Here is a 27,968-nt window from a genome sequence, read left to right on the forward strand (position 1 = left end):
AGCCCTTAGGAATCACATTCCACCCTGAAAATTCATATTCTCTCAGTACAGAGTTATATGGGATTTCTGTAGCAGGTAAGTCCTTCATGAGGACTCTGTTCAAGCCTGGGCTTCCCACAGCTTTCTCACACCAGCAGTTTCCCTGTTTCCTCTGAGCACAGTGCTTTCCCCTCCCTGAATAAAACTATGATGTTTTCTTCACTGGGTCTCATATTTCACCCACAGAACTGGTAAATATTTCCTATGTACAAAGGAATAGTTGCCTTAGCTTATTCCATCAAATTGTCTGGCATCTGTGTATAGCAGCAAGTAGAAAAATGTACTGCATGAAACCTCCATTGAATTGAGGAGCAATTGCAGATGGAAATACATTTAAGAAGTGAATATCTCTCAGCCTTCAGAAATGGTCATGAATTTCTCTTAAGAAGTCTGCTAGATGTATATGTGCCATAATTCTAGAAGAGATGGGATGATTAATATATTGCCAAGTAGAAAGATGGGCTTATGCAAGAAAAGCAAAACTCTAGGAGATGGAATTCAGATGCAAGTCTGAGGGCAGAGGCCTTCAGATTGTGAGGTACAATAACCTCTGCTTTCCATCTACGGGGTGTTTGCAGCCACCAGTCCCAACCCCACAGCTTCTGGCTCTGAGCTGTTCTTCACATGCATTCAGAAAAGAGTGAGCTTTTGTGTGGAGACCCTACATTCCAAATTACTGATCTTGGTAATTTGTTTAAAAAATACATGCCTTAAGTTTAAGGATTTCTATTTGGAGACATGGTCCTTTCTGACTTAGTGCTGAACCCCTTTTCATCCCAACAGAGAGCAGGTGAGCTGTCCATGGATGGAGCAAAAAGCAAAAGAGCAAATCAAATGATTGCTCCTATAGCCATGCTACAGCTGGGATTTCACGGACATTTCTGTTAGAAGTTTCTCTGCCTCTGATATCCCTGTGCATGAATTGTTCCTCTTGCCTTGAAGAATTTTAATATTCTTTGTCTTCACTTGTTATATGCTCACACAAATACACTTTCAAGGCAGGAAGAAGGAAACAAAAGGAAATGACTCACCCAGATAACAGCAGTGAAATGTATTTTTTACATTATATTCTATATCTGCTAACTAAATAACCATAAATATTGCCGTGATGCCAAGGCAGATATTCTCTGAGATGCTTTTAGAGGCGTTTAGAAACTTGGGTCTGACAAATGAGGAAATGAAAGTCATGCACATTTGTCTGTCAGGTCCATCCAGTTTGCAGATGATGGGAGCTGTGTAGAAGGTCAGTTTGTGAAAAACACGCATATGTAAAAGCTCCATGAAGATGTAGAGGTGGTTGCTTTTTGAAAAAATGGGAAGAATTTTGGGAAAGATATGTTAGTGGAAAATGTAAACAATGGCTCTTTTGAGTTTGGGTTGAGTTTCTTTGTCCCTTCTCTTTGTCCCTGGATCACTGAATGGTGGAGGTTTATTGCACTGAGAATCAGAAATGGAAAAGACAAACTTGAAGGGAGTAGTTCAGGCTTTGCAGAAAGCTGAAATAGATTCACATGCTCATCTGGGCTGCAGCTTACAAGTACAAATACAACAGTTGGCTTGGGACAAGTTTGTCTGCAAACTTGCTATGTGGAATTGATGTAGGATTCAGGCCATGATCTGTGTCCGGATAGCAGCACCAGGCTGGGTTGAGTGTCAGGGTCTCACTAAAGCAGCTCTACTGCTTTTGTCCCTGTTTGTGTTTAACCACTGTTAGCCCGGAAATATCTTTGTACTGTGCTCTACTGGGTGAAGTAATTATCTTCCAGGGGTGTTGTGAAATGAAAGTTATTTAAAGGAGAAAAGATACTTTTCTATAGATTATGCTTTCACTTCTACCCTTGTAGTATAATTATTTGCTGCCAACAAGGATATGGATTTTATAAAAATAACATTTAGTTATCTTTGGGATTAGACATCTGGATTTGTGACTTTCTGTAGTTTTTCTTTATCACCTTTGGAAAAGATGAGTTTTCTTGGAGACTCCCTGGAAATGCAGGGCACACCTAGATTACTCAAAAGAATAGAATGGAATCACCTTCTCATGTGCTGTCCTCATCCTCAACACTTCTGTGCTCATGTTCTGAGCCCAGCCTTTGCCTTTGTCAGCCCCTATCGGAGTATCTCTGCATGCAAGTGAGACTAACTGATATCAGGTGTGGAAGTGACAAAGTGCTCTTCTGTAACAGGTGGTAGAGAAGAATCTGGTCTTTCCATGGGCTTTTCAGAGCCAAATTAGAAAATAAAATGTAAGGGATAGGAATCCTGAACCAAAGTCTTCTTTCTCACCTGCCATCTTCTCCTTCAAGGTCACAGGAAAAAGCAGACTTGACATCTCTTTACTTATGTGTAAACATTTCTCCCAGGTAAATCTGCATGAAAAATAAGAATATAATTCCATGGTATTTCCTGGGTTGCCCTCCTACTGTAAATCCCAGTAGGATTTGGAAGGGGAATAGTTGGGGGATGAAAAGATTGGATGAGATATCCTGCTCTGAGGACTTGTACTGACGTTTGGTGTTAGGGATTCACATATCATTTGCCAGCAAAACAGAAGAGAAAATAATAATTATTATAAAAAAAACATCAGGCAAACACAGGAGCCTGTGATTTAGAGAAATTAGGTTACCAAGCCTTCTGTCTCTCAAATATGTGCTCTGAAAGAAAATCATTGCTGTTTGCCAGTCCTGTGTTTCTCCACAAACACAGGGTGTCTAATCTCATCCTCATTTACACACTCCCATGGATGCTGTGAAATCTAGAGATTTATGACTGCCTAAAGGCTACATTACTAATAGGAGATAAGCAGCTGACTATAAATTACATACAAGGCATAGACTATATAATTTTATGTTCAGTATTTCATAGCTCAGCTGAAGTGGTGGGTTGTTTAAATATTCAAGTAGAGGAAACCGAGATGGAGATCCAGTTGCAATTTTAGGGATGCCAAAGTACTTTCACCTAAATATGCCACTATAACAAGTTTGGGGCTGTTGCTGGCCTGTGGTTTCTGCAGGCTTTCCAGGAATGACACCCAGCTGGGTAAAGGCCAAAGGCAACATCCTTCCAGAGACTTCCTGAGGACTGTGAAGAGAAGCTGTTGCTGCTCTGCATCCTGCTAATGCTGCATTTCCCGTCCTTCTGTCCATGGGAGCTCAGTGCCCACGTCAGGCAGAGAGCAGTGGCAGCCAGCAGTGGTGGCAGCAGGCAGTGGTGACAGTGGTGGCACCAGGCAAAACCGCCTTGTCCCCAGTTGGATGGGGAGCAATGGCCCAGCACAGCTTGGCCTCAGCTGCTGGAGCTTATCTCAAGGGGTGAAAACACAATTCAGCCTCTGCTCCTGCTCACTCAGGCTAATCACTGTGACTTAGTGACAAAGGAAAACATGAAACAGCAGCTTTTTACCATGGTCTCGGGCTTGATAGCAGGCACCATTAGCAGGTATGTCACTGACCTGCCATCATGGTGAGAGAAGTTTTAGTGGGAATTTTATTTGGAACATGTGCCCTAGAGATGATGGCACCTGTGCCCCTCTGCCAGCCCAGGTATCCAGTTCACAGGGTGCAGTGAGTGACACACAACACTCCCAGAGTGCAGACAGTTGCTTGCCATCATGATATCTCAAACCTAAACTAGGTGTTGAAAAGGTTCTAGACTACTTTAGTTTCAACCAGTTTACATCTATAAAGACCTGAGCAAAATCATCTGATTACACAGCTGCCTTACCTTTCAGGAAGTTAGCCTAGAGACCACCTAACCTGCTTTATTCTTTAATTTTATGATTTAATATATTATGAATCTATAGCATGCACAATCAAAATCTATGGAAATGCATATATATATATATTTACTCTTGGAGGGTAAATTTATATTATATGTATTATAAATTTATATATATTATAAATTTATATTTACTCTTGGAGGGTAAATTTACCCAAAGTAAAAGAACAGCAGATCCTATGAGGCCTCTAAAGAGAGGAGGAAGGAGAAAGTAGACGAGGCCATCAGGATTACCAAGCCATCAAAATCTCACTGCAGCTCTCTGTGTATTTACACCAATGCAACTCCAATACAGAGAGAATATGGGAAAATACTGTGCAGCTTCAACTGTTCCTCTGCTCTGGAACAGCAAGTCTCAAGTGTGCTTTCAGAGACTGTCCCTTAGCTGCTTGCAAGGTTTTAAACACTATGACACATTTGTGGTCCCAGGAAAAGGCAGTGATTTTTTACTATAAACCCTAGACATCTTTTTCATGTATATCTTTAATTAGTATCTTGGGGAATTCACTCATTTTCCTTGCTTTTATTAGCTACAAATCCATCATGTATTACACTTCTACAACTTTCATGATTAACAAGTGGATGCCTTCTGCCCGTGTGAGCTTTGCCTCCATCTGAAAGAGTGTTCTGGTTTATTCTACAAATAAGCATCACCAGGAAGGCCACGAGGACCTCACTGTTACTGAGTCTGAAGGCAAAGGGGGTCTGACCTGATGAGAAGGAGCTCCTGGATGAGGTGATGGAGCAGCAGGGCCATCTGCTGCAGAGCCTGGGCCTTGAGCTTTAGCCCTCACAGGTACTCCCTGCTGTGAGTTCATACCTGGCCTTTGAAGTTTCTGCAGCTGTAATCTGCTCCTGATAGCAAATGCAGCATTTCTTTGGTCTGTCTCCATGCAGCCTGCCTGAGCACTGAGTTTTGAAGTGCATTTCTGACAGGAAATATTTATGGCTAAATCCCAGAGCAGGGACCATGCAATGCTGCTGTGCTCAGAAGTAAGGTGACATCTGCTTGTTGCAGACCATGACTGCAGCTCTTTCTTACTTGGATGGAACAGATACGATGGAAATGGTCTGTGAAATTGTGTTCCCACAACAGAAGTCACCAGTGCTCCAGAATAAATGAGAAGGTGAATTTGTGCTTCTGCTTCATGTTATTTCAGTGTTGACTGGGGCAGAGTGAGGAGGAAGAGAAGGAAAAAAATAAAACACATAGAAATGTAAGACCAGGTAAGAATAGAATTTTTTTCATAGAGTCCAATGGAGGAAAGGGAACAAATCAGACCTGACTTACAAGCCTTTTCTCATTTGGAGTAGTCATTCTGGTTAGCCAGGGGAGAGGACTTGCCCAGGATAAGCTATCTTTGATGACACAGGCTTTTCTGTAGAAGAGATGGATTTCTGAACACAAGACAGAAAGATCTGTGACAGTGACTCTGGTAACTCAGGAGGGAGAAGAGGATAAGAAAAGACACTGAGTACTTTAAATATGCATTGCCTAAAATTTTTAATGATCTTTTTTCCAAGTCTACTACTTTAGCCAAATTCCTCCAACTATTAGCTGTGCAGGTTCAGAAAACTGCATGAGACACGTGGACATGCGTACATGCCAAAATCCAACCCCCCTCTGCCCATATGCTCCCCCTCTAGACTGAGGACCCTGTTACAGCATCAGCCCTTACTAACTGGAGTGGGAAAAGCTGGAGTCCAGCCCTCCAATCCTGGGTTATCCTGCACAACAGATAAGCAACCCTGGAGCTAATGCTGGTCTTTCATTATCATGGCTGCCCTTCCTCACCCTTCTCTTCCAGTCAAATGCCCTGGAGGAGCAGCTACACCAGGCAGCAACATGTAGGGCACAGCTGTGAAGGACCCTGCCACTTTTTTATCCCAAATGATGGACACCCCTCTCACACTGTCCTGGCACTTGTCAAAAGTGAGGCTTGCAGTAGTGCTGTGGGCAATGACAACATTGCTTTTCTGTGTCCTGCTGGTGGTTTAAACGAGCTAAATTAGTCAGCAAAGCAGTTTGCTGCACTGTCCCCTCCACCCCTGTGAGGGAGCAAGGCTTCTGGATGTGTGGGTTCATCCCTGGAGCCCCTCTGTGTGCTGCCCTTCACCAGGCCATGGCTGGGTATGGTGAGAAGTTGAGTTTACTCTGTGCTCTCTGCCAGGGAGACCTTTACTTTTGCTCAGCACTTCTTTGTTGTTCTGGTAATAGAAGTTAACAGCCTCTTGAACTGGCATCTCTTTATCAGCAGAAAACCATCATGATTTAGAACATCAAGTGCTGCACTTGTGCCCTCAGGAGGGAATGTAGAGGATGGGAAGATCAAGAAGATGAACCAGCCTATATCTCTTTGAAAGGCCAAACAAACACTGAAACTGAGTACATTTATCTAAGGGCTGGACGTTGCATTCTCACATCCTGCTGCTGGAAGCTGGAATTAGGCACAGATATCTCTTTTTCCTTTACTAAAAAGATTCAGAATATCACGACATTTGTCATATATGTCTTACTGACTTGCAAGAAAATTATGTGCCTGGTGTATCTCACAGACAATAAGGAGTGAAATCTCACCCTGTCTTCATCCCACACTCCAGTTCTGTGGAGTTATTTTGATTTAATGAAAAAGGAGAAATAAGTAGGAACCCAGAGATATTAGTGAAATTACCTGTCACACAGCATGTCAGCAGCAGTGGCAGCACAAGGATGTACAAATCCTGCCAGTCTCCTACAACCACCCTGCTGATAGCTGGTCCCCGAATATTTCCTTGTAAATCACATTATTGCTGTTCCTGGGACTCTCACTTCAGGCTTTCAGCTAAATGGCAAAGTGAAAATAAACCTTAATCACTCCATGCTCCATCTGTAGTCAGTAGCAAGGGACATAGGGACAAATCATACCTCACACGGGCTGGAGCACATTCTGTAAGTGCTGATCCCTTCCATTAACTGTAATCAAAGACTAATCAAAACTAATCTGAGTGTGAAGGGTAAATGTCTAAAATTGTTCCATCCCACACCAGTCATAGGAACTCACCCAATCATTTACTCAGACTGGTGTGTGTGAAATTCATGTTCCAGCAAACTGGGACAAGACATTCAGGGCCATTTGCTTGGCTTCTTTCACCATTTCTTTGCTTCATTTCTGTGCTTGCAGGGCTTATCTATGTGGACCTCTGCCTTTTAGCAGAGGAGGCATTGCTTAAATAGCTGCTTGTGTGTTTGCAAATATGGTTATCCCTGCTCTGTTTCCTGCTTGCTTCCTTGTGGTGGGTCTGGATGGCTAGCCAGGCTAAAGAAGAGAGAACATTCACAGCCTGACTTGGTTGCAGTGCAGCTGCTGGACTGGTAACTTCCGTGCCACCCTCTGTCTGTGCTGGGAGAACACTCAGGTGTGGCATTCACATTCTCTGAAAAAATCCCTTCACCCAGGATTTTTCCCCTGGGAAGCTGAGAAGCCTCAGAGAAAAGGGAAACAATTCTTATCTCATTTACTTCTCCTGTGTTTTGCTCATGTGGAATGTATTTGGAGATTGTTTACCCACAGGTGATTGTTTCATTGCATTCTGCAGTGAGTTGTTTTCACTCTTTGGCCAATCAGGGCCAAGTTGTGTTGGGATGCTGGAGAGAGTCAGGAGTTTTCATTATTAACTTTTTAGCCTTCTCTAAGTATCTTTTCTGTATTCTTTAGTATAGTTTAGTATAGCATTCTTTAATATAATATAGTATCATAAAATAATAAATTATCCTTCTAAGAACATGGAGTCGCATTCATCATTCCTTCCTTCATCGGGGCACCCCGCAAATACAATACTCAGGTTTGGAGGTGGAAATATAAGAGCATCATTGATCAACTGTACCATGAAACAAGGTCCTCACATTGCATTAAGGACACACACAAAGATCTTCTTCAGCCAGGAAAGAGCAAAGAATAATTCTTCGTCCCATAAAAAACAATGACAAGACTTATTTGTATTAAAATCTCACATATGTATTAATTCTTCACACCCTTCTGAAAGGAGGAAGGGATGGAAGACTTGCTTAATAACTCACTACATAAAAATCACTCACTTGCTTTAGAAATAACTTATATTAAGACAGGGATTCACATTATAATGGAAGAACTAATAATAAAGAAGATGAGCAAATAATGTTATAAGCTGTTAAAAAATATATATGGAACAAAACCATTGGAAAAGAACTTGACAGGTTTCTTAATGTTTTAAATTGGAAATGAAAATTAATGGGAAATAAAGCTCTTCAGAGTTTCAAAGATTTCCATGCTGATTTTTAATACAATGAATTTGGTTCAAAAAAGAGCTTTCTGTTTTCAAAACTGAAAATTTAAAGGCTTCAATTTTTTTCCAGCTTGAACAGCTTCAACTCCCAATTCATAAAAAAATAAAAGTTATTTCAGTCAAAATTAAAGCTATTTTTCCTGGCTCTAGAGAAATAAAAAAAATTTCCTGAGATTTTGGTGAAAGAAAATTGGGGTTATTTTGACTTTATATCTAGGTGTTGAGTGGGAAAATGCTTGGGAGCTTAAAAATATCTGCATGTTAGAAAAATTATTAAGAATCCTATATTTAAACAAAGGTTGCTTAGTCTTAAGACTGGAATCAATAGTATTATCATTTAAGCTCATAAAAATACCTGTATTGTCAGAAAAATCTTCAAAATAATTGAAGTTTAAAAGATTGAAGTGCGTACTCATTTAGGTGGTCATTACAGTAGTGAAGCATTTCCCTAGCAGGGACAGAAGCACACCACTGCCTTCCCTCCTGATCAGCATGCCAGGAATGAGCTCCCATGAAGTGCTGTCCTCCTAAAACCAATTGATTTCAACAATTTAAAGACATTCAAGTATCTCTGAGGATAAGTGCAGGCAAGCGAGAAAAGAGCTTCTATGTTGTAAGTGCTGTGAGGAGGGGAAAGAGAAAGGATTATTCTTAATTTCTAGAGGTCTAAACCCAAGAAGTTTGTTCCATTCTGACTTGAGTACTTGGCTACAGCAGCTGCATCCCACTGGGAGTGGGAGAAATACCAGGGATGTGGTTGATAATATCTAGAAGTGATCTGGGTCAAATGCTGAGAACATCTCTAAAGGAGGGGAAAGTTCAAGCTCCAATTTGACAGTTTTATGTAGTTTTCAGTGTTATTAGCATTGTACAAATACTGAAGGTCTCTTGGGATTGAGCATGCTGCACCCTACACATGTTTATCCTTCAATTCCTCTTGGAGCTAGGTCTCACTCAAAGCACTGCATGATGGTTCCTTACTATCAACTCAGGCAGCTGAGAGTATCAGTTTCACAGTACATAGAAATTCAAGTTCAACCTAGATACTTCAGAAGAAACTCAGACATGAAGAAACAAAAAGGCAGGATGTTCTACACTTTACTTCTTTCCTCTGTAGATCTATTTAGCTCTGCTGAGGTGTAATATTGTTATGGCATAGTATTAAAAAAGCTAAACTCAGCCTTATGTGGTGGCAAAACCACAGAGATGCCATGTGCTGCGCAGCCAGTCCCCATGAAGTTTGCTTATATCATTCCAGATTGATCACCCTCCTCCACATCTCCTGCACATGTTTAATGTAGCTTTTTTATAGTTTGCCATTAAGCCTGTAGTTCCGTTACACAGGTAATGGCACTACCCCATATATTTGAATAGTTTATAAACATCTCGTTCTATGACAGGAATTATTACTTTACTATTGCAAGGACATTGGCCATGGTCCAGCAATTATCTAAATTTGCAGCAAAGTGAGGGAGAGAAGGCCAAGTCTTGGCATGGGATTAGCAGGCGGCTGCCTGGTGTAGCAGGTGGTGAAGGGACCATTGGCTTTCAGACATGCCCAAACTGGCTGTGAATTAAATGGGTGTTGGTGTGTGGAATTTTACAGGATGGAGAGCAATATTGCCAAGACCAGCTGTTACCACCTTCACCTCTTCCTTCTGCTGGTAGCAGGAGGAACATCAGCCTGTTTTTTTTAGGATTCTCATCAATCTCCTCTTCCTTCTCTTTTCTGCCTTCTTGTGACAGAAGTGACCTTGCCTGTACCACCCTGGTCTGAACTGTGTAAATAGTTGATACCAGGAACTTGGCTGGTTGTTACCATAACTGATGAACATTTCCTTAATTACACTGCTTAATTACATTCTCTAGGTACCAAAAGAGGAGGTATTACCTGTAAAGTTTACTTTCAGGAGATAATCTTTGTACAGCTTCCTGCCATCCAGATGCTTCATGGCATCACAGAGTTTGGTGGTGTTTGGGCAGAGAGTTCTCTGCATTTTATGCAAGGCGTGAGCCATTGCATACACAGCATTCACAACAAACATGATCTTGGACTCTTGCTCGTAGTTGGAGCTGTTGATGGTGAAGTGCTTTTCACAAGCTTTTCTGTGCGGTTTCCGGTTCTGCAGGTTACACTGGAATTTTTGCTCCCAGAAGTCCTTGAACCAGGGGTTGCGCCTGTTGTTGTAAGGGCTGAGACTCTGGAAGTACCTGTCAAACTCTTTAACCGGATGGGAAGCGAGCTCCAAGGTGATGGCCCCGGAGGCGATGTGCTCGTTGCCCTTGACGATGCTCTCCTGCGCGCCCCAGCCATCGCTGGCGATCCAGGTGAAGGACACGTTGAAGCGGTTGGCGGCCGCGATGAGCTCCCGGGAGTCATCACCTCGCATGAAGAGCACCACCACCCTGGCGTTGGGCTTCTGGAGCAGCTCCCTGATCACACCATCATAGGACTTCCTGATGTTGGAGCGTCCCACCTTCTCGGAGGTGGCGATGCAGATGTTGCGCAGGCGAGCTTCCTGCTCGAAGGCCTCGATGCCCGTCTCGCCGTAGTCTCCCTCGGAAGCCACCGTGGACACGTAGGTCCAGTTGAAGAACCGCAAGATTTCAGCCATGGCTTTGGCTTGGTAGAAGTCCGGGGGCACAGTCCGTGCGAAGTAATCGTAGCGGGATTTGTCGCTCAGCTTGGCGCTGGTGGAGGCGTAGCTGATCTGGGGGATCTGGAAGAGTCTGAGCAAATTTGCCACCTAGAGACAAAGTAGGGTGCATGGGTTATTAAAGAGGGGTATTTATAAAATGGAACAGAAATATTTAGGGAAAGGCACTGACAGTGTTTTTTAATGAGAGATGTTCTGGCGATCACAGATTGAGGGTGTTGATATAGGATGTTAATAACAAACTCCAGGGAAAGCATTGCACTGAGCATATGCACAAAACCTGTTCTGATGCCCAGTTAATTCCCTGGGTCCTGCTGGGACTGTAATGGACCTTTGTTTTCATGAAACTCAGCCTGTTTAAACAACAGATGATTAGACACAAATGGACAATATATTTCAGTTTCAGACTGTGTTCCTTACTAAGGCCTGGGGATTTGCATGCCTTTGCTGTTCATAGTAGGATTCATCTTCTCCAAGATTCATTCTATTTGATCACCAAATACACTAATAAGACATAAGTTTCTCTTTTGTGCAAATATCACAAATATACAGGCCTTTTGTAAAACTTTCTAATTTCAGTTATTCAAGCTAAGTCTCCACCTCTCCTATTTTTTACTCATTTAACCTTTTTTTCTGAGACATTCTGGCCGCAGACCAGCTGAGATGGCACATTTTTTGCATGTTAGTACTCTTCAAGTGTTTCACACTGTCAGAGTACCACAGAATCACACACTCACAGAATCATAGAATGGTCTTAATTGGAAGACACCCTCAAGGATCATTGAATCTGACTTTTAAGTGAATGGGCCATGTGGGAACCAAACCCATCACCTTGGAATTATAAGCACCGTGCCCTGCCCAACTGAACTAATGTCATGTTGACCTACAGTTTTTAATAAAAAATAAAAAAAATTAATAATCTCTATTTGTCATTCCAGTTTGATTTATGTGGTCCAAAGTCCTACTTTTTCTTTTTTCTTTTTCTTTTTTTAATATTTGACTATGTCCAATACTTAAATATTTCCAAATCTACTCTGCTGCTCTCACAGAAGTGCCACTCTTGATCATATCTGGAAATAAATGAAGAAAGGTTATGACATTTTTTTCCTATTTTAGTTTCTTAAATGACAAAGAGAAGATTGGTGACTGGAAGTTCTGTCCAGTAAATAAAATTTGAAGCTAATCTTAGAGTACAGCCTGACGAAATCATTTGAAAAGCAACAATGTGCTTGAGATTTCTGCACTAGTGTACTCGAGATTCCCAAGGGAAACTTATTAAAAATTGCCCAATCCTTTAATTTTTTAATCTTTCCCAGATGTTTCTTTGACCACAGATTGTCTGTAAGAATTCAAAGGCAAAGGACTGTTTTGAAAGAAATATTGTAGAAGAGGCAAGTTTGGAAGTTTCAGACATCAGTAACCAATTAGAGAGTCTGGTGGAAAAAAACAAAAAAAAACCAAAAAACAAGCAGAAGAATTTTGTTGCTTTTCAGCAACCTGTATGACTTAGGATTTTATAGATTTAGATTCTGTCTTTTCTGTGATGCAGACACTGAACTAGTGTCCTTGTAAACTGGAGTAATCTCATCTGGACCAGACTCTGCTGTGAGCCACATATGTACAGGGGCTTTCACAACCTCTGGACCACATGGAACTGAGGACTTCAGGAGGTTCTTATCCTCCTGTTCTTCTGCAACACCAGTAAAGACCGAGTGTCCTGTCCAAGCTGTGGAGTTGAAGTTTGCCTTCACAAAAACACCATTGTTAGTGTTTTATTTTAGTTTAAGCCAAAACAAAACCTTTCCTACAGTGCTTGGAAGGAGTATCCTGGATTGTAGCTGACAGTGCAGTTTTGCCAGTGGGTACAGGTACAAGGCTGGGAATGCTGCAGCTGAACAAGTTACTGTCCCTCAGAAAGAAGCTGTTGTGTTCTCAACCTCCCTGCTGGATGGTAACAATCATTAAACTGCCGTATACTGGAAATGTGGGATTTAATTTGCATCTGGTGATGGAAATGAACAGCTTTAAAGCAACAGGATCGGAAGAGAGGCTTGTTCTGTCACCAAGGTACAATGGATGCTTTGAGCATTTTTAAGTCCCTGTGGCTTTGTAAGTTTGATTACATGCCCACATATCCACATGATTTGGTTCACATGTCCTCTCTCAAGAGCACTCCGATTTGGAAATGAGAATGTACTCCATGTAGCTATTCTGGAACATTTCCTGCAGAACTGTGTGGGCTGGAATTGCTATTCTTGTCTCAGTTTATTCTAGCAGGAGTTATTTCATTTGTGCTAAACCATAACGAAGATATGCACACATACCATTCTGCATTTCCCCCCTCAAATTTGCTAAAGAAAAAGTCCATTTTCAGCAGCTCCGGTAATGCTGGTCAGTGAGTGGACAAGCCTTCAACTCATCAACTCTCGGAAAGGTTCTCCTAAAAAATACGGCAGCTTTATAGCTAGTTTGGTTTCATTTTCATTTTTTATTTTTTCTGTTTGTTTGTTTGTGCCTTTTTAATTTTTTTTTTCTTTTAGTCTGAGAAGCAAAAGCATCCATAGAACTGCTCTCCCAGTTTACATAGGGGCCCTCAGCCTTGGAGGCAACTATATTTCCAGGGTCCCTGAAAACACCTGTAATTCTCATTCCTGTGCTCTAGGAGAAGAAAGTTTTCATGTGTTTACAGCTGTTTGCTGTAAAGCTCTTCATTACAAAGCTGTCCAGATGGTAGATTTTTCATGGACTAAAAAAATACAAGGAAGTCTGATTAATCATAAAGAACAGTGACCCAATCATCCCTGAGAACTATTACTGTTCATGGAGTTCAGTTAAGTTGTATCTGTTATTAATTCAGATCAGGACACTCATGAAATTTTCAAGTGGGGATTTTCTGGAATATTGTACATTGTGATATTAGGGATGTATTTTTCCAAAAAGCTCAGGCACTTAGCTGATGCAATTGATTTCAGAACAGTCCCTTTTTCCAGCCATTTTCATGCTGATCTGAGCATTTGATAATGAAAATATTATCCTGGTTAAGAGGCTAACAGTATCTAGCAGGGTCTACAGAAGAGCTGATATCTAAGACTGTGTCTGCTGAGGGAAGTAGAGGACAGTGGGATATAAACCAGAGTTATGTGCACTGAGATTGAACCACCTGAGGCACACCTCCAGTGTAGCTCCATGCTGCCTTGGCATGTGTGGAACAGCTTCAAAATTGCAGTGCAGATCCAGCTTTTGCTCAGTGAAATAATTTATTCTGGCAAAGCTCCAGGGAGCAATTTAATCAAGCCTTGGTGCATGCAATTAGTGCCTGAAATCCATATGTTGGTACTTAAGCGGCAGTAGTAGCCAGGTTTTTTCACTGTCAAAACTGGTGGGCTTTGCAGACACCTTTGAAGATAAATCTGGATGTTCTGCATCTGCAAAACTAAACCAGCCACTTAGCAGAGCTTGCTGTGAGTAAAGGATGTGGGTGGAATCTGCATTCAGAGAGATGGGAAAACGTTATTGCTCTTGTGCTGCTGGGTTTATTAGTGCAGCCACCATCCTGTGGTCAGGGGCCACTCCCCAGGCAAACCTGGCTCTCACTCAGCTGCTGGGATGGTGATTTGGTGGGTGATTTGTTTAGCGTGGCAGTAAGTCCAGTGCCAGCCACAGGGACACACCGGCACCAGCAAATCCTGCAAATGGAGTGGCTGTGGCAGTGCCAGGGGAAACCAGTGTCCCTCTCCCTCTCTGCACCTGTCACTTCTGCTCCTCTGAGCTGCAGGGATAGCATAAATGCTTGTGAGATATTGCCAATCTTTTTAAAACACTGAAAATGGCTTCATAACAACCACCTGCAAGGAGCCATGAATTAAATTCAGCTATCAAACACGTGAACCTGTGTTTGGTTGTATTTGTGGCCATTCAAGAATCCTGCTGGTAAATGGAGACAGATAAGCAACACCTCTATGTGTCAGTAATCTTGATCTATCTTATGATTTATTGAATCTCACAGAACATTTTCTTTAACCTTTATAAGATTTTTATTTTTGCTGGCAGTAGAATTTATTCTGATGTTTTGGTTAAAAAATTCCCTTTTTAATGGCCCTGAGATTATTACATTGATTTTTTTGAATGTGTATGGGACTGGAAAACACAGGAAATATTCTGGACAAAAGAAGGAAAGATAAATCTCAAATGTGTTAGATAGAACAAGTAGAGTGTTTTTACCACAATTCACAAGTGTGTATTGCACATTTGTTGGACAGAGGGGGCCCCTTGTTAGATGACAGTGCTCTCTGCCCTTCTGAAATTTAACCATGAGAGAGTCTCATGGCACTTAATGTGGCTTAATGAATCTAATTTCACAGAGCTCCTTTGAGACAGGGAAGAGCTACTCTGAACAGACAATAAATTAGGCTGTGGAACAGAATAACATTAAGGTAAAGTTTTTTCTCTGCTGAGAAACTGGGCAAATTTCTGTCTCTCTGAGCTGCAATCTGTCCTAATGGAGATTCTGTTGTTGCCTTTGGTCTCCTGAGAAAGTCTTTCTGTCTCTGGGAATAAGTTGCAAGTCCAGATTCCCACAGCAAGACCATGGCAAAGCCATGTCCCAAGGTTTTTCCTAATTTCATTGCTATAACACAGGGCCTGAGCTCTTGCTTTGAAAAAACATGGACTGTGGCTAGTGTATGTTTTATCCAGTTCCTAAATGATCTGCCTTGAAATCTGTCTTGTTGCCTTTTGGTTATTATTTGGGCAGCTGGAAGTCAAACTGCATCTAAAACATTCATACCAATATATAATACAGGGGTTTTTTTCCTGATTTAATTTTTTTTGTTTCTAAAATATAAAAATACACCAAAAGTTTGGCAGAAAGAGCTATTTTAGAAAGGCAGGAAAGAAACACTGGTTCTGAATGGGCTGGGATGTGGGTGTGTGGTGGGTGGCAGGCATAAACCTAAGGTAGAGAATAAATGAGGTACCTCTCTAGCCAACAGCCTCCTGTGCAGTCTCCCCATGGTCTCAACTACTGGAATGTACATTTTTTTCTCAGGTTAAAATCTCCCTTTTTTCCAATTTATGAGTATTTTCTTCTATCCTCTGGTCCTGCATGATGTTGATAAAGACATTTACTTTGTGTTCCTGAGAGCAAACCTGTACACACTGAAAAGCTGATGTTAGTTTCCCACCAAACCTTCTCCAGGCTAAACACATGCAGTTCCCTCAATTTCTTTCTGTAGGGTTTGTGCTCCTGATTATCCTCCCCATTATTATATTTGTATTTATTGAATCATTCTTTTACCAAGGGACTGAAAGTTAGAGGTAACACTCTAGATGTGGTCCAAAGAGAATAGAATAAACAGAAATACTTATTTCCATCTATGTACTGGCCATGTTCTGCAGATACAGCCCAGCAGGCTGTGAGCTGCCAGACTGCATCTCTGGCAATAAACATGAGCAATACTGAAAAGCTGGGCTCCACCATAATTTTTCCCCCTTCTCTTGGGATTTAGTAGGCTCCTACCTGGGGACAGTGTGTCCCTGAGTGACTCAGTCTGGACACTTCTGGCATCCTCACATAATTTGGGAGTATTTAGGAGGAGGAGAGTTCAGTGATGCAGATGCAGCTGCTCATCTTGGACCCAAGAAAAAATTTACTCCAAGCTAATTTGCTTTCAAAGGGAAATGAGGACCCTAAGGGCCTCACTGCTTTCAGAACTGAAAAATCTTTGTCAGCCTGCAACATCACCTCTCCCTAACCCATTTTTAAACTAAGGGTGCCATCTCTGGGATATCATAATAAGCACTAATGAAGGCAGTGGCTGCACAGGGGCTGTGTCATGACCTGCAGCAAAAAGCACCAATTTGGCTTCAGCAGAACTGCAAGCACTGACCCCAGAAAGTCACTGAGAATGCCAATATCCCAGTTCTTTAAATCACCAAAGGTCACTTGTAAGGAACTCAACCAGATGCAGTGAGGTTATTTAGGAATCCCAGCCCGGCTTTTTCTCCCGTGGAATCTTATGGTGCATTGCAGGACTGAAGTGATTTCCATCAGCTTTTACACTCTTTGGTATTAAGAGACCTGTTTCCTACTTTGTAGGTATTGTTCCTTAACAAAATAGCTTCCAAAAGATAACTGAGGAAAAGATAATTCACTATCAAACGAATAAAAAATGTCTGGCATTTTTTGTTAGTGGGAAGAGGGGTGAAGGGTGAAGTCTTGCTCTTCTGAAAATGAGGAGCAATGAAGCTGGGAAAAATATAGCTAAGTGTTTGCAGTGGACTCAGTAGCTGCCACACAGAGAGAAGCAGTGTTTGAACTGTGAAATAACTTCATCTGCAAAATGAACATCAGAAATAAGGACTACTGTCAGAATAACAGCTAGGATTTCTGCATAGGACTTGAGAATTTATTTTCATATTTGTGTCTGTCCTGTGCAATAAAAAGCAAACCATGGAGGTCCTGCAGAGAAATGTTGTGCTTTGAAGGAATTGTTTGGAAATCTTTTTTCCTGCAGGGGAAGGCACAGTGAGCTGTCACATATGCACTCTGCCTCCACACAGCATTACTGTTGCAGTGAGGTAAACTGAGCACCAAACCTGCAGCTGAAAAGAGACTTGTGCAGAAGATCTTGCTTTGCCTGAGAGTGCAACTCTTCTCTGAGACTTCATAAACCTGCCTGTGACTCATGTCCCATTTACACAGGATCAGAAAAGGTACTAAAACTGGGGCTGTTGGTTCTAAAGGAACATGGAATTGCTTCTGGAACTAAAAGAGTTATCAATGATAAATATGGTAATTTGAGACTTGTTAACTGATGAGTAAATCCTAGTCAGAAGGGGTAGAATAAGTATAGGTGATGTCTAGGTGACCCTAGCTAGTTCTTATTCTTGACCACTTTCTCTTGTAGTGACATCCTTTCCCACTTGGAGCAGTTTATGGCTCTCTACAACTCCCTGAAAGGAGATTGCAGTAGGTGAGGGTTGGTCTCCTCTCCCCTAACAAGTGATAAGACAAAGGGAAAGGGTCTCAAGTTGAGCAAGGGGAGTTTAGATTAGATACTAAGAAAAATTTCTTCACAGAATTGGTGGTCAGGCATTGGAACAGGCTGCCCAAGGATGTGATGGATTCACCAGCTCTGAAAGTATTCACAAAACATAGATGTGGCACTTGGGAACATGGTTTAATGGTGGGCTTGGCAGTGCTGGGTTAAAGGTTCCACTCACTGATCTTAGAGGTCTTTTCCAACCTCAACAATTCCACGACTCTCTCATTGTATGGTAGAGCTCCTTCCTTCTTACCTGTGATCTCAGTGGTTACTTATCCACCCCTGTAAAGTCTTACAATTTCCCCTTAGCAAAAGGACAAAATGCACACACTTAGGAAATAAAAATTATAGCCCAAAACGAAATCAAAATGATTGCAAAGTAATCAGTTACAGTGGGATTTTCAGAGAAGCCAGAGGGAGGTACCCACATTCCTTTGAAATCTCTAGGAATGAAATGCTCAGTGTTCTTTGGGCATTTGAAAACCTCAGCCTAGTGGCTGTTCAGGTTCTGAATGTGGAATAGAAACAAAGAGAGGAACAAACAGCAAGAATCTGGCTGAGGGGTGGTGGAAAGAGGGGAAGAACAGAGATAAAAGAGGGGAGAGTTTAAAGGAGACACATGGAAGCTGGCAAGTGCATGTGTGGCTTACATGCTGGTGGTAGGTGGCCCAGTTCAGAGAATGGATTTTTTAGTAAGAATCTGGTTCACTTTCACAAGCACAAAATCACCAGAGGCTGTCAGTCCACAGCACAAATGGGTTGTGTGGCTTGGCAAACCTCTGAAACCCCCTGCCCATGTCTCCTGCCCACATCCCTGTGGGGTCCATGCACAGTGGGACAGAGCCCTGTATGCTACGTTTTGTTTACTTTTTGGTTCATTTAAGGATTTTACACTATTTTCAGTGGTGATGGAAGTCAGCAGCTATTGTTAAGACTCTGGTTGAAAGACGGTTTATTCTTGGAGGAAGGAAATGGAGGTGATTAGCTTTCAGGCTCCATGAGCCCTTGGCAGACTTTTGTGGCTAAGGAGAAATGACAGCCAGGAAAAGATTGCCAGTAAATGAGTACATATTTTGAATTTCATGCCAGATGGTCACTCAGGAGTGGCTTTAGCTTTTCTGATAGCAGTAATGCACCGTTAAACCTGCTGCAGTGGTTTTGTTACAGTTTACTTGAGACACAGCAAGGAACTGAAGAGAAGACAGCAGGGCACTGGTTTCTGTTCTGCCATTTTTTCTGGATGAGGCTCTAAATTGGAAATAACTTTTGTGGTTGTGATCTGGAGGTATTGTGTGTTGACAGCCAGGTAACAGCCAGGATAAAATCTTTACATCATGTCAATATAATATACATAGACATTAAAAATCCAGCCCACCTAAAGGAATGATTTAATTTTTTTAAGAGCTGACTGCAGGGAATGGACCCTAGTCTTCATTTTCAGAAGAAAAATCCAGTTTTCAGAAACAAGGAAGAACGAACCCAGCACTTGAATAAAGGTGTTCTTGCACCCACATGCATATTCCTGAAAAGAGCAGACCTAAGTATCTCAAGTATGGAATTGGGATTGGCTATGCAGGTGCTCCTCTGCAAATGAATACTGCCTCTGTTTCTTATTATCTTTACTGTGTCAATCTCTCCAAGGAAAATATGTTTGAAATTTCTGTTGTCAACTAAGAAAGAGTGGATAACCTGGCTCAGATGAAAAGCCACAAGCCCAAAAAAAAACTCCCCAGATTTGTAATTCTTCGTTTCCTGATGCTAGATTCAACTCAAGTCAGAATTTTATTTCATGAAAACAGATTTTTAATTTTTTTAAAACATGAGCTTTTCCATTGACTAAGAATCCTGGCTTGAGTTTTGAAGAATCAAATGCTGTGCAGATTGGGCTCACTGCTAATTTAAACACAACATCTAAAAACTAATTATCCAGATCATCATTAACGATAATAGCCTAGTCTGACCAGAAAATAATTAAGCATTCTGCATTCTCTTGTTGCTTTTAGTCTCTGCAAAAAGTGCCTATCTCACATACTGACTCAGTGGGGAAGGTGTTCATTGCTGATTTACCAGCAAAATCTTTTATTCCTTAGTGGAAGGGTAATGAAAGAAGTACAAATCTGACAGCAGGAGCATCATGAAGTGATTTGGCAGACAGCTGTCCAGAAAAAAAGCAGGAGAGGGAGGGCAAAGGGAGAGGAAGAAAAAATATTGAAATATAAAGACAAATTCACAGGAGGGGGAGAAAAAAGCCAGGAATAATTTTTGTCTGAAGAACTCAGCATGTTTTATTTTAAGGCTAAGAAACTGCACTGTGGACTTTATGATGTTTACAGCTCTCAGCAAAAGAAAAATGTTTGCCAGGGCTACATCTGGAAGCATCCAGCACCCTGGATGCTGCTTAAACACTCAGGGAAAGGGGTGCTGAGCCTTGCACACACACCCCTGGTGAAATATTTTGACTTTCAGCAGTGGTGTGATTCCAGTTGTTACTGGAGCTACTCTGTCCAGGTGACTGGCTCTGAAATTGGTATGGCACCAAAATGCTTGCCTTTAATGCTTGAAAGTCCTTACAATTTCAGGCTTGAGTCTGCAATGTCTATTATTCTTGACAGGGATTTTCTTTTGGAAGAGAACTTGTGACTGACTATCTTAGCAGGATGGGCAACAGGAGTGAATAGCTTAATTGTCTTTTCTAGGTTTAATTACATCTTTTTTATAGGTGGTGTGAAATCTAGAGGAAAGCTAGAAAAGAGAGACTGAAGGAAGGCCAACACAATCCATGTAAAGAGAGAATAAACATCTGAACACTTTTTTCTAGAAGAAAAATGGAAGATGTTTGATGACAAGTTGAATGATTTGTGAAACTATTTGTTTTTCTGAAGAACTGTGTTAAGAAAGATCTCACTTTTAAAAACTTTTGATAAGTCTAGGGAAGATCATAGAGTAATATTAGCTATAAGTATTGTTCCATCATCCTCCTTAGGTTTTAAAAATTGGATGACCTACAGATTTCCATAGACCTATATTACCATTTTTTACATGTACTGATTGAGAAAATCTCTAATCAGGACTTCCAATTCCATTGGACAGCTGCTCCAAAAATAAGATTTTGGAATATGAAACATCTATATACACTCATCTATATACACACATTTATATACATATATAAATAATGTATATTTGATTTGTGCTGCATCCAATCTACTGCCTCAGATATGGATTTAGTCTCAGTGATCACCAGAAATGGGCTTCAAAGGGACAGGCTGACAGATCTTGTGCAAGACGCCACTGAGTACTTTAGAAATGTGATCTGACTCCCTCTGGGTTTCTGGGAGGGAATGAAATACCTGCACAACCTTCTCGGCTGTAACTACTTTTATAGATATGTCTATTAGGCTACCTTATATCTTCATGTCCTTTGGACACACTTGAACTTAGAGTAGACTGAGGAACACACTGACCACAAACCAAAGGTACAGCAAAAAAACTCCCACTCCCTCACCAGTGGGATAGGGCAGTCATATGATGCTTCAAAATATTTTGCCCGCCTTCAGAAAGTTGTAGCTCTGGGAACTGCTGAACCATAGGAAGTATCTAATAGAATTTCTTCTTTTTGTTTCTAGTCACTTCTGGAACTCATTCAGCTTTTAGTGTCCACAACAACCTACCATTTGCTGGTTTCATTTGATGCATTCTTTGTGTGATTGGAAGAGACAATGAAAAATGATTTCCTTAACAGTTTGCGCTGCCCAAGGTTCTGCAGCTACCATTTCCCCCCTTCAGATATCTCTTTTCCAGCCTGAAACTTACTTGTTCTTTGTGCTCCAAGTGATCAGACCCACATAACTGGTGAAGGATACACTCCTGCTCTGCTAGCTGGTCCACAGAGGGACAAAACCACTTCTACTACAAGAGACGGCTGAGGTTCTGCCCTGCAGAAACTGTTCTCCTGCTGTATGGGTAAGGATTTGCCCTTATATTCCCTACTATGAATACAAAGATGGGTTACACACTGGAATACAAAAGGAAATAAAACACAATTTCTTTAAATTCTTCTGTGCTCGTGCATGTCCTATGGGATCTGACCATGCTCCCAACTGATGGGATTTTATGCCTTCACAAGAGCAGCAACCAGCTCCCCAGAGTAATTCTGATTGAAATGAACATTGGATGAACTCTTGCCCTATTTATGAAACAGGCAAATGAAGTTCTGTGGGCTTTCTGTCACTGCTGGGATAGTCTGCAGTACACAAGAACTCTTATTGCTGTTGACACTGGTGCAGCCATTAAGGCTTGTGCTCAGTCTGGAAAAATGTCCCACACTGAGTCTGAAGAAACATCCTGCACTGTCAAGACTTGGTGCCTTTGGAAACCTGCAGCTGACCATGAAGAAATACCAGATGCAGGGTCTTAGTGTGCATCAGTCTGGGCTTCAGACAGCACCCATTGTGATTATGAGTCGTGTGAACTGGCTTGTTTTATTTGACCCAAAATAATGTGAGAACAGAATCACAGAATCATTTAGGTTGGAAAATATCTCCAAGATCCCAGAGTCCAACCTTTGATTGATCACCACCATGTCAGCCAGACCTTGGCACTGAGTGCCACATCCAGTAATTTCCTTAAAATATCCAGGGATGGTGACTCCACCACCTCCCTCCCTGGGGAATCTGTTCCAATGCTTAACAAGCCTTTCTGTGAAGAAATTCTCCTGATGTCCAACTTGAACCTCACTTAGCACAGCTTGAGGCCATTTCCTCTCAACCTGTCATGGGTTGCTGGGGAGAAGAGGGCCCCCTTCATCTGGCTAACTTCCTTTCAGGTGTTTGTAGCTATAAGGTCCCTTCTGAGCCTCCTCTTCTCCAGGCTAAACACCCCCAGCTCCTTCAGGAGGAGACTCTTCACCATCTTTCCTGTAGACCCTTCACTATCTCTGTTGCCTTTCTCTGGACGTGCTCCAGCACCTCAATGTTGCAGTGAGTGGCCCAGAACTCGACACAGGATGTGAGGTGTGGCCTCACCAGTCCCCAGAACAGAGGTCCCTGCCCTGGTCCTGCTGGACACACCACTATTGATACAAGGCAGGATTCCATTGGTTTCTTGGCCACCTGGGCACACCTGGCTCACGTTCAGCCACTGTCAGCCAGCACCCCCAGGTCCTTTCCTGCTGGGACAATTCCCAGCCACTCTTCCCCCAGCCTGTTGTCCTGCAGGGGGTTGTTGTGACCCAAGTGCAGGACCTGTACTTGGCCTTGTTGAACGTCATACCACTGACCTCAGTCCATTGGTTCAGTCTGCAGAATCTTCCTACTCTCCAGGAGATCAGCACTCCTGCCCAGCTGAGTTCATCTGCAAACTGACTGAGGGGACACTTGATCTCCTCACCCAGGCCATTGATAAAGATATTAAACAGGTCTAGCCCCAACACTTAGCCTTGGGAAACCCTACTAGTGACTAGAAGACAAGGATTTATTTTTTAATTTTAAATTTCTGTTGTTAAAATGACGAATGTTATGAACATGCAGCATGGCAGGAACACATGTTCAGACATGTAGGTGGTATCATTTATGATTGATGTGAACATATATCTGCATTTTAAGCTGTAGAAAGTGTCATGAAATGCAAAGTTTGAAATAAAGTTTGTAAACTTCAGATGCCTTCAGGGTACACCATAACAAGAAGAAGTGGACAGCTGCTGGAGGTTTGAAATACAATAAGTATTTTAAAGAGTGAATCGAACTAATGTAAATTCAGTAAAAATCATATGCTAGCTTGACGCCTAGGGTAAAGTGATCAAGCTAAGACTTGCTTTACTGGCAAACTTACATAACCAGTGGTTCTCTCACTGGAACTGCAGATTAACAGTTCTCACCTGGTGGGGCTGCTGTGACTCACCTGTATGGAGACGCTGCTGTAGGAACCACCAATGACTCCTGCAATGAGCAGTGGCAAATTCTCCTGGATGGCATAGGAGCCGTCAGGGCACATGTACTCAGTTTCATCCACTTTAGTCAAAGATGCCCTGACAAACTCCAAAGACTGTTCTAAGGCATATGTATCCCTGGAACACGTGTCCAAGATGTGAACTCCAAGTTTAATTCCCGGCAGCAAGTAGTTGTCTTTGTTGATTTCATCAATTGCAAACAGCATGGCCTCCAAGCGCTGGATGCCTCGGTCTTCATTGATTCTCCCACATTCTTCTATCCCAGTGCCTTTCTCCTTGATTGGGAATAAGCCTCCCAAGACCAGGTCTCCTTCTATCTTAATTTCCTTTCTGACAAAGCTGTGGTCACTTAGGGAAAGGAAAACTCCTTTGGAAAATAAAGCTAGCGCAAGGACTTGGAGTCTGGTGAACATCTTCATTGGTCCTGTTTTAGCAGCTCTAAGAAACATTGGTGGGAGCAAAAACACTCTTCAGTCCTTCTGATCCATTGCCAGATATGAAGTGCTGTCCCACAAGCCAGTGAAGAACAAGCCAACAGGTTTTTCCACTGGACCTCTAAAGAAGAAATGTAAAGAATTAGAAAAGGCAAAAGGAGACACAGGGATGTGAGATGCCTTAATCATACAGCCACCCCTCCCTGAGGCAAACAAAACTCTTCCAAGCAAATTAAGGTAAATACATAAATAAGTAAGAGAGACATGAAAGAGGAGAATGAGAGACATGACAAGAAGGAGTCTCATGTTTGATGCTTGCTCAGGGCAGGAAAATGCTTGCGGCTGGACTTTCTCTCTTTAATGTTAATTGCAGCTCAGGGCTCAGATCAAAGGGAGAACACAGCAGTGATGTGTGTGCTTAGGATATGATTTTACTCTCACTAAGGTCAGGACAGTTTGCCAATGACCTGAAAAGGAGAAAAATCAAACCTGAGAGTGAAGATTGCAATGTTACAATTTTGTAAATAAATATGCACATGCAAAATCTGTTTATGCAGCACAGATGCATGACCTGGCCATGGATTCCTTGTCAATATCTCTTCAAATTTATCAAAGTGGCTGCCTTGAATTCCCAATTCTGAGATGAATTGTGTGGCAATAGTTAAGCAGAACACTTTAATAATTTATTTCTGTACTTACCTTTTTTATAACAGAGTATATACTATTAGAGTTGCAGGGTTATCTATAATTTAGAAACACTTAGCACAAAGAAATTGAAATCAGCAACAATTAAGATTTAACACTGAATAATGAATGAACATGCTTATTGCAAGGCAGTTGTTTATCCTAGGACAATTTCAACATTGCTGTACCAAATTGAGTGAAAGGATAATTTTTTGTTCATATTTATTCCAACATTGTTCTCTCATAAATCAATAATGGGTCAGATGCACTGTTAAAGGTCTCCCTCTGCTATCTGAACAGTCTGAGCTGCAGACTGTCTCAGCAGAATTTTTCATTCAGAAATGTCAATGGAAAAAAGGCTTCCTCATCCCTAAATGATCTTTAAGTAAGTTAGTTTGTTTATCACATGTGGATTATTAAACAGGTCCAGAAAATGTATTTTCTGGTAATTTTTAACAGAAGAAATGATGTTGACTGTGTTCAGCAGTACTTTCTGTATCAGACTTAGTACTCTAATTTACCAAACATTATTGAATTGTAAAGAGAGCATATAAAATGGTGATACTACCCCATTGGAAATCATTATCAGACAAAAATGTGACATTTTTCACATAAATAGTTGTGTGGTTAATAATTCAATTCCATTGTTTTCATGGCTAATCCACTGTTTAGATAAAAACAGGACTTGGGAATTTTTTTAATGCAATATCATTTTTTTTTACCTCTGTGGCGTCTGTTGCCACTGTATCTCAGCAAACATTCATACATGCAGCTTTATAACAGTGGCAAAATATTTGTTTTCCCTGTTTCACACTTGGGAGAAAGAGACACAGAGAAATGAATTGAGATTCTCGGAAGATTCTAAATTCAGATTTTGATCTGCTCAGCACTCACAGTCACTATCAAAACTTGGAAAGGTCAACTGTGCCCTGAACCCCCAGGTTCCCACTGAGTCACTGAGTCTGAAAAACTTCCTAACCAAGTTCTTCCAAGGCTGTTCTTGAGTGATTTACCTAAAGTCATCAGCACAGCCAAGAACCAAACTTTGATCTTTCCCAGTGCTCCTCTGATACCTGAGCAATAAACCTCCCTTGTCTCCTACTGCTCCCTCTGGCATTTATGTGAGTCTTTTATAAGGTCATATTAACCCAATCTGCTTTCAACAGCTCTTCAACACAACCAGGAACAACTGAATTTCCCCAAGAAAAGGCTTTTAAATGGGGCCCTCTAGAAGGTTTTCTGAAACTACCCTGGGACAGATCTAGAGCTAAAGCAGGGAGGATGCTCTCATTCCCTTGAGTCCTTCAAAAGTGCTGATTTCCATAAATGTAATCACCTTTCACTTGCATCTCCTCCATGTCTCAGGAATGTGTGAGTCTCTGATACATCAGCAAGAAAGGATAGAAACGTACTGAAAATTATTTCAACATTGCACTTGGACAACTGATTTCCTCAGCAAAGAATGCAAAGGATTTCTGTGTTCTGTCATTTATGCTTGTTACAATGGTACTGCTGAGGGAAACTGGGATCAGTGATGGGATCAGTCCCTGCAGAACCCAAGGGCTATCTGACTAGGTGAGGATTGGGAATGACCATTTCTCTGATTCTTCCTTGCCACTTCATGTTGGCAAGGTCTGAAGGTGTCCAGGGACGTGAAAGGAGGAGGTGGGAGCCCCATTCAGGTTGGAGAACACAGGTGACTGATCCCCACAGTCCTGCTCTATCTGGGGATACACAGCTTGGTAAGGGGTGTCCATGGGTGGGGGCCACCCACCTGCACTGATTGTCTTACCCTCCCCAGGGCCTTTGGGTTCTGAGTTTGTCATGGGGGCTTTGAGATTACAGGGTGACCCCATGGATGCAGAGTCTTGGTTCCCAGGAAAAACATTGTATTTTATGTGTTCAAATTCTCTCTTTATAAATGGGAGACAGCAAATAAAAACACAGCTTGTGGTATAAAGTGTCCTTCTCTCTTTCATCAGACTTGGCAGCACTGCTGTCCATGTAGTGGCATTGAGTGTCCTGCTGGGCACCAAGGATGCTGAGTAGAGGTTCAGAGTGAAGGTGTTCATGCAAAAGCTGATTTGTCAGGGCAGGTTTCCCATTTGGGTTGTGAGGGATGGGTGCCTGCAGGGTTTCTCATGGGTAGGATTTCTGGAGGAAGCTGTGAGGCAGATTTGGGTGGTCACTGTGGAGACTCTGAACAGACATCATGGTGGGTAGGAGACTATTTTAAAGCAGATCACAGCGATGGGCTTGCAGCTCAGTTCCTCTCCTGTTCTCTCTGGTGTGCACCTCCCACATGCTTTCTCTGCAGCTTGTGTAACTCAGGACTATATATACAAACATTTCATACCTATTGCAGGCTGATACTGCCCATATTCCTCCTCTTAAACATGATGAAGATACCACTGAAGTAATTTCAGTACATTTATCAGTCCTATTGGCTTTTGCAGAGCTGTCTTCTACTAAAAGCATATTTCCAAAAGAAGTGCTTGCTGATCAAGTGAAAATTCTTTAATTTTTTGTTTATATTTAAAGTTTTAATGTCAGCTACAGGCAGGGTTGTATTGTTCTAGGTATTCTGTTAGCACTGCATTCCTGCCCTATAGCCTTTGGATCTCTGGTGGAAATAGAAGTAGAGTCTGGGTGTAGAAGCAATGTAAACATCAACATGGAAAATAAACAGGCTGAAGGAGAAAAGTTTCCATATCTGCATCAGAGGGTTTCTGCCAGCATTGCTCTATCTGAACTTTAGCCAGAAGGACTCAGCTTGTGAAACATCCTCATTTGGCACTCCAGACCCCCTTCTCTTTGCACCACAAGAATCCCACAGGGGGAAGCTGCATCTGCCCTTGGGGGACACTCAGCACATCCCTTACTGAAAGCAACTCACTTGTGTACAATAGCGGCTGTGCTGCCCTCACTGGAAATCCACTTACCTCTAGGTCTGAATCATCAGCTTTTGTGGATTACTTCTCTGTGTGTGAAAACTTGATTGCAAAAATTTACTATTTCTTGGTGTAAATTTGCTTATTTACTAGAATGAGTACATTCTTCTTTCTGTGAAAGCAACTAAACTGAG

The 27,968-nt window shown here is 41.8% G+C and overlaps 1 protein-coding gene across 6 annotated transcripts in view; it reads right to left on the reverse strand.

The window, feature by feature from the left end:
- The window catches only part of GRM3 (glutamate metabotropic receptor 3), a 105,085-nt gene that overhangs the window by 22,320 nt on the left and 54,797 nt on the right, over positions 1 to 27,968 (reverse strand). For 5 of the 6 annotated variants that reach the window (XM_059472387.1, XM_059472386.1, XM_059472385.1 and 2 more), the window contains 2 exons: positions 23,717 to 24,320; positions 10,010 to 10,865 (listed from right to left, as the gene is read on the reverse strand). In XM_059472387.1, the coding sequence (XP_059328370.1) occupies positions 10,010 to 10,865; positions 23,717 to 24,214 (1,354 nt within the window). In that variant the 5' untranslated portion in view covers positions 24,215 to 24,320. Of the gene's footprint in view, positions 1 to 10,009; positions 10,866 to 23,716; positions 24,321 to 27,825; positions 27,856 to 27,968 lie in introns of those variants that run through there. The other variant, XM_059472388.1, reaches the window with a different exon arrangement.

This window comes from Ammospiza nelsoni, chromosome 5 (genome assembly GCF_027579445.1).
Source record: "Ammospiza nelsoni isolate bAmmNel1 chromosome 5, bAmmNel1.pri, whole genome shotgun sequence".
NCBI classification, from domain to species: domain Eukaryota; kingdom Metazoa; phylum Chordata; class Aves; order Passeriformes; family Passerellidae; genus Ammospiza; species Ammospiza nelsoni.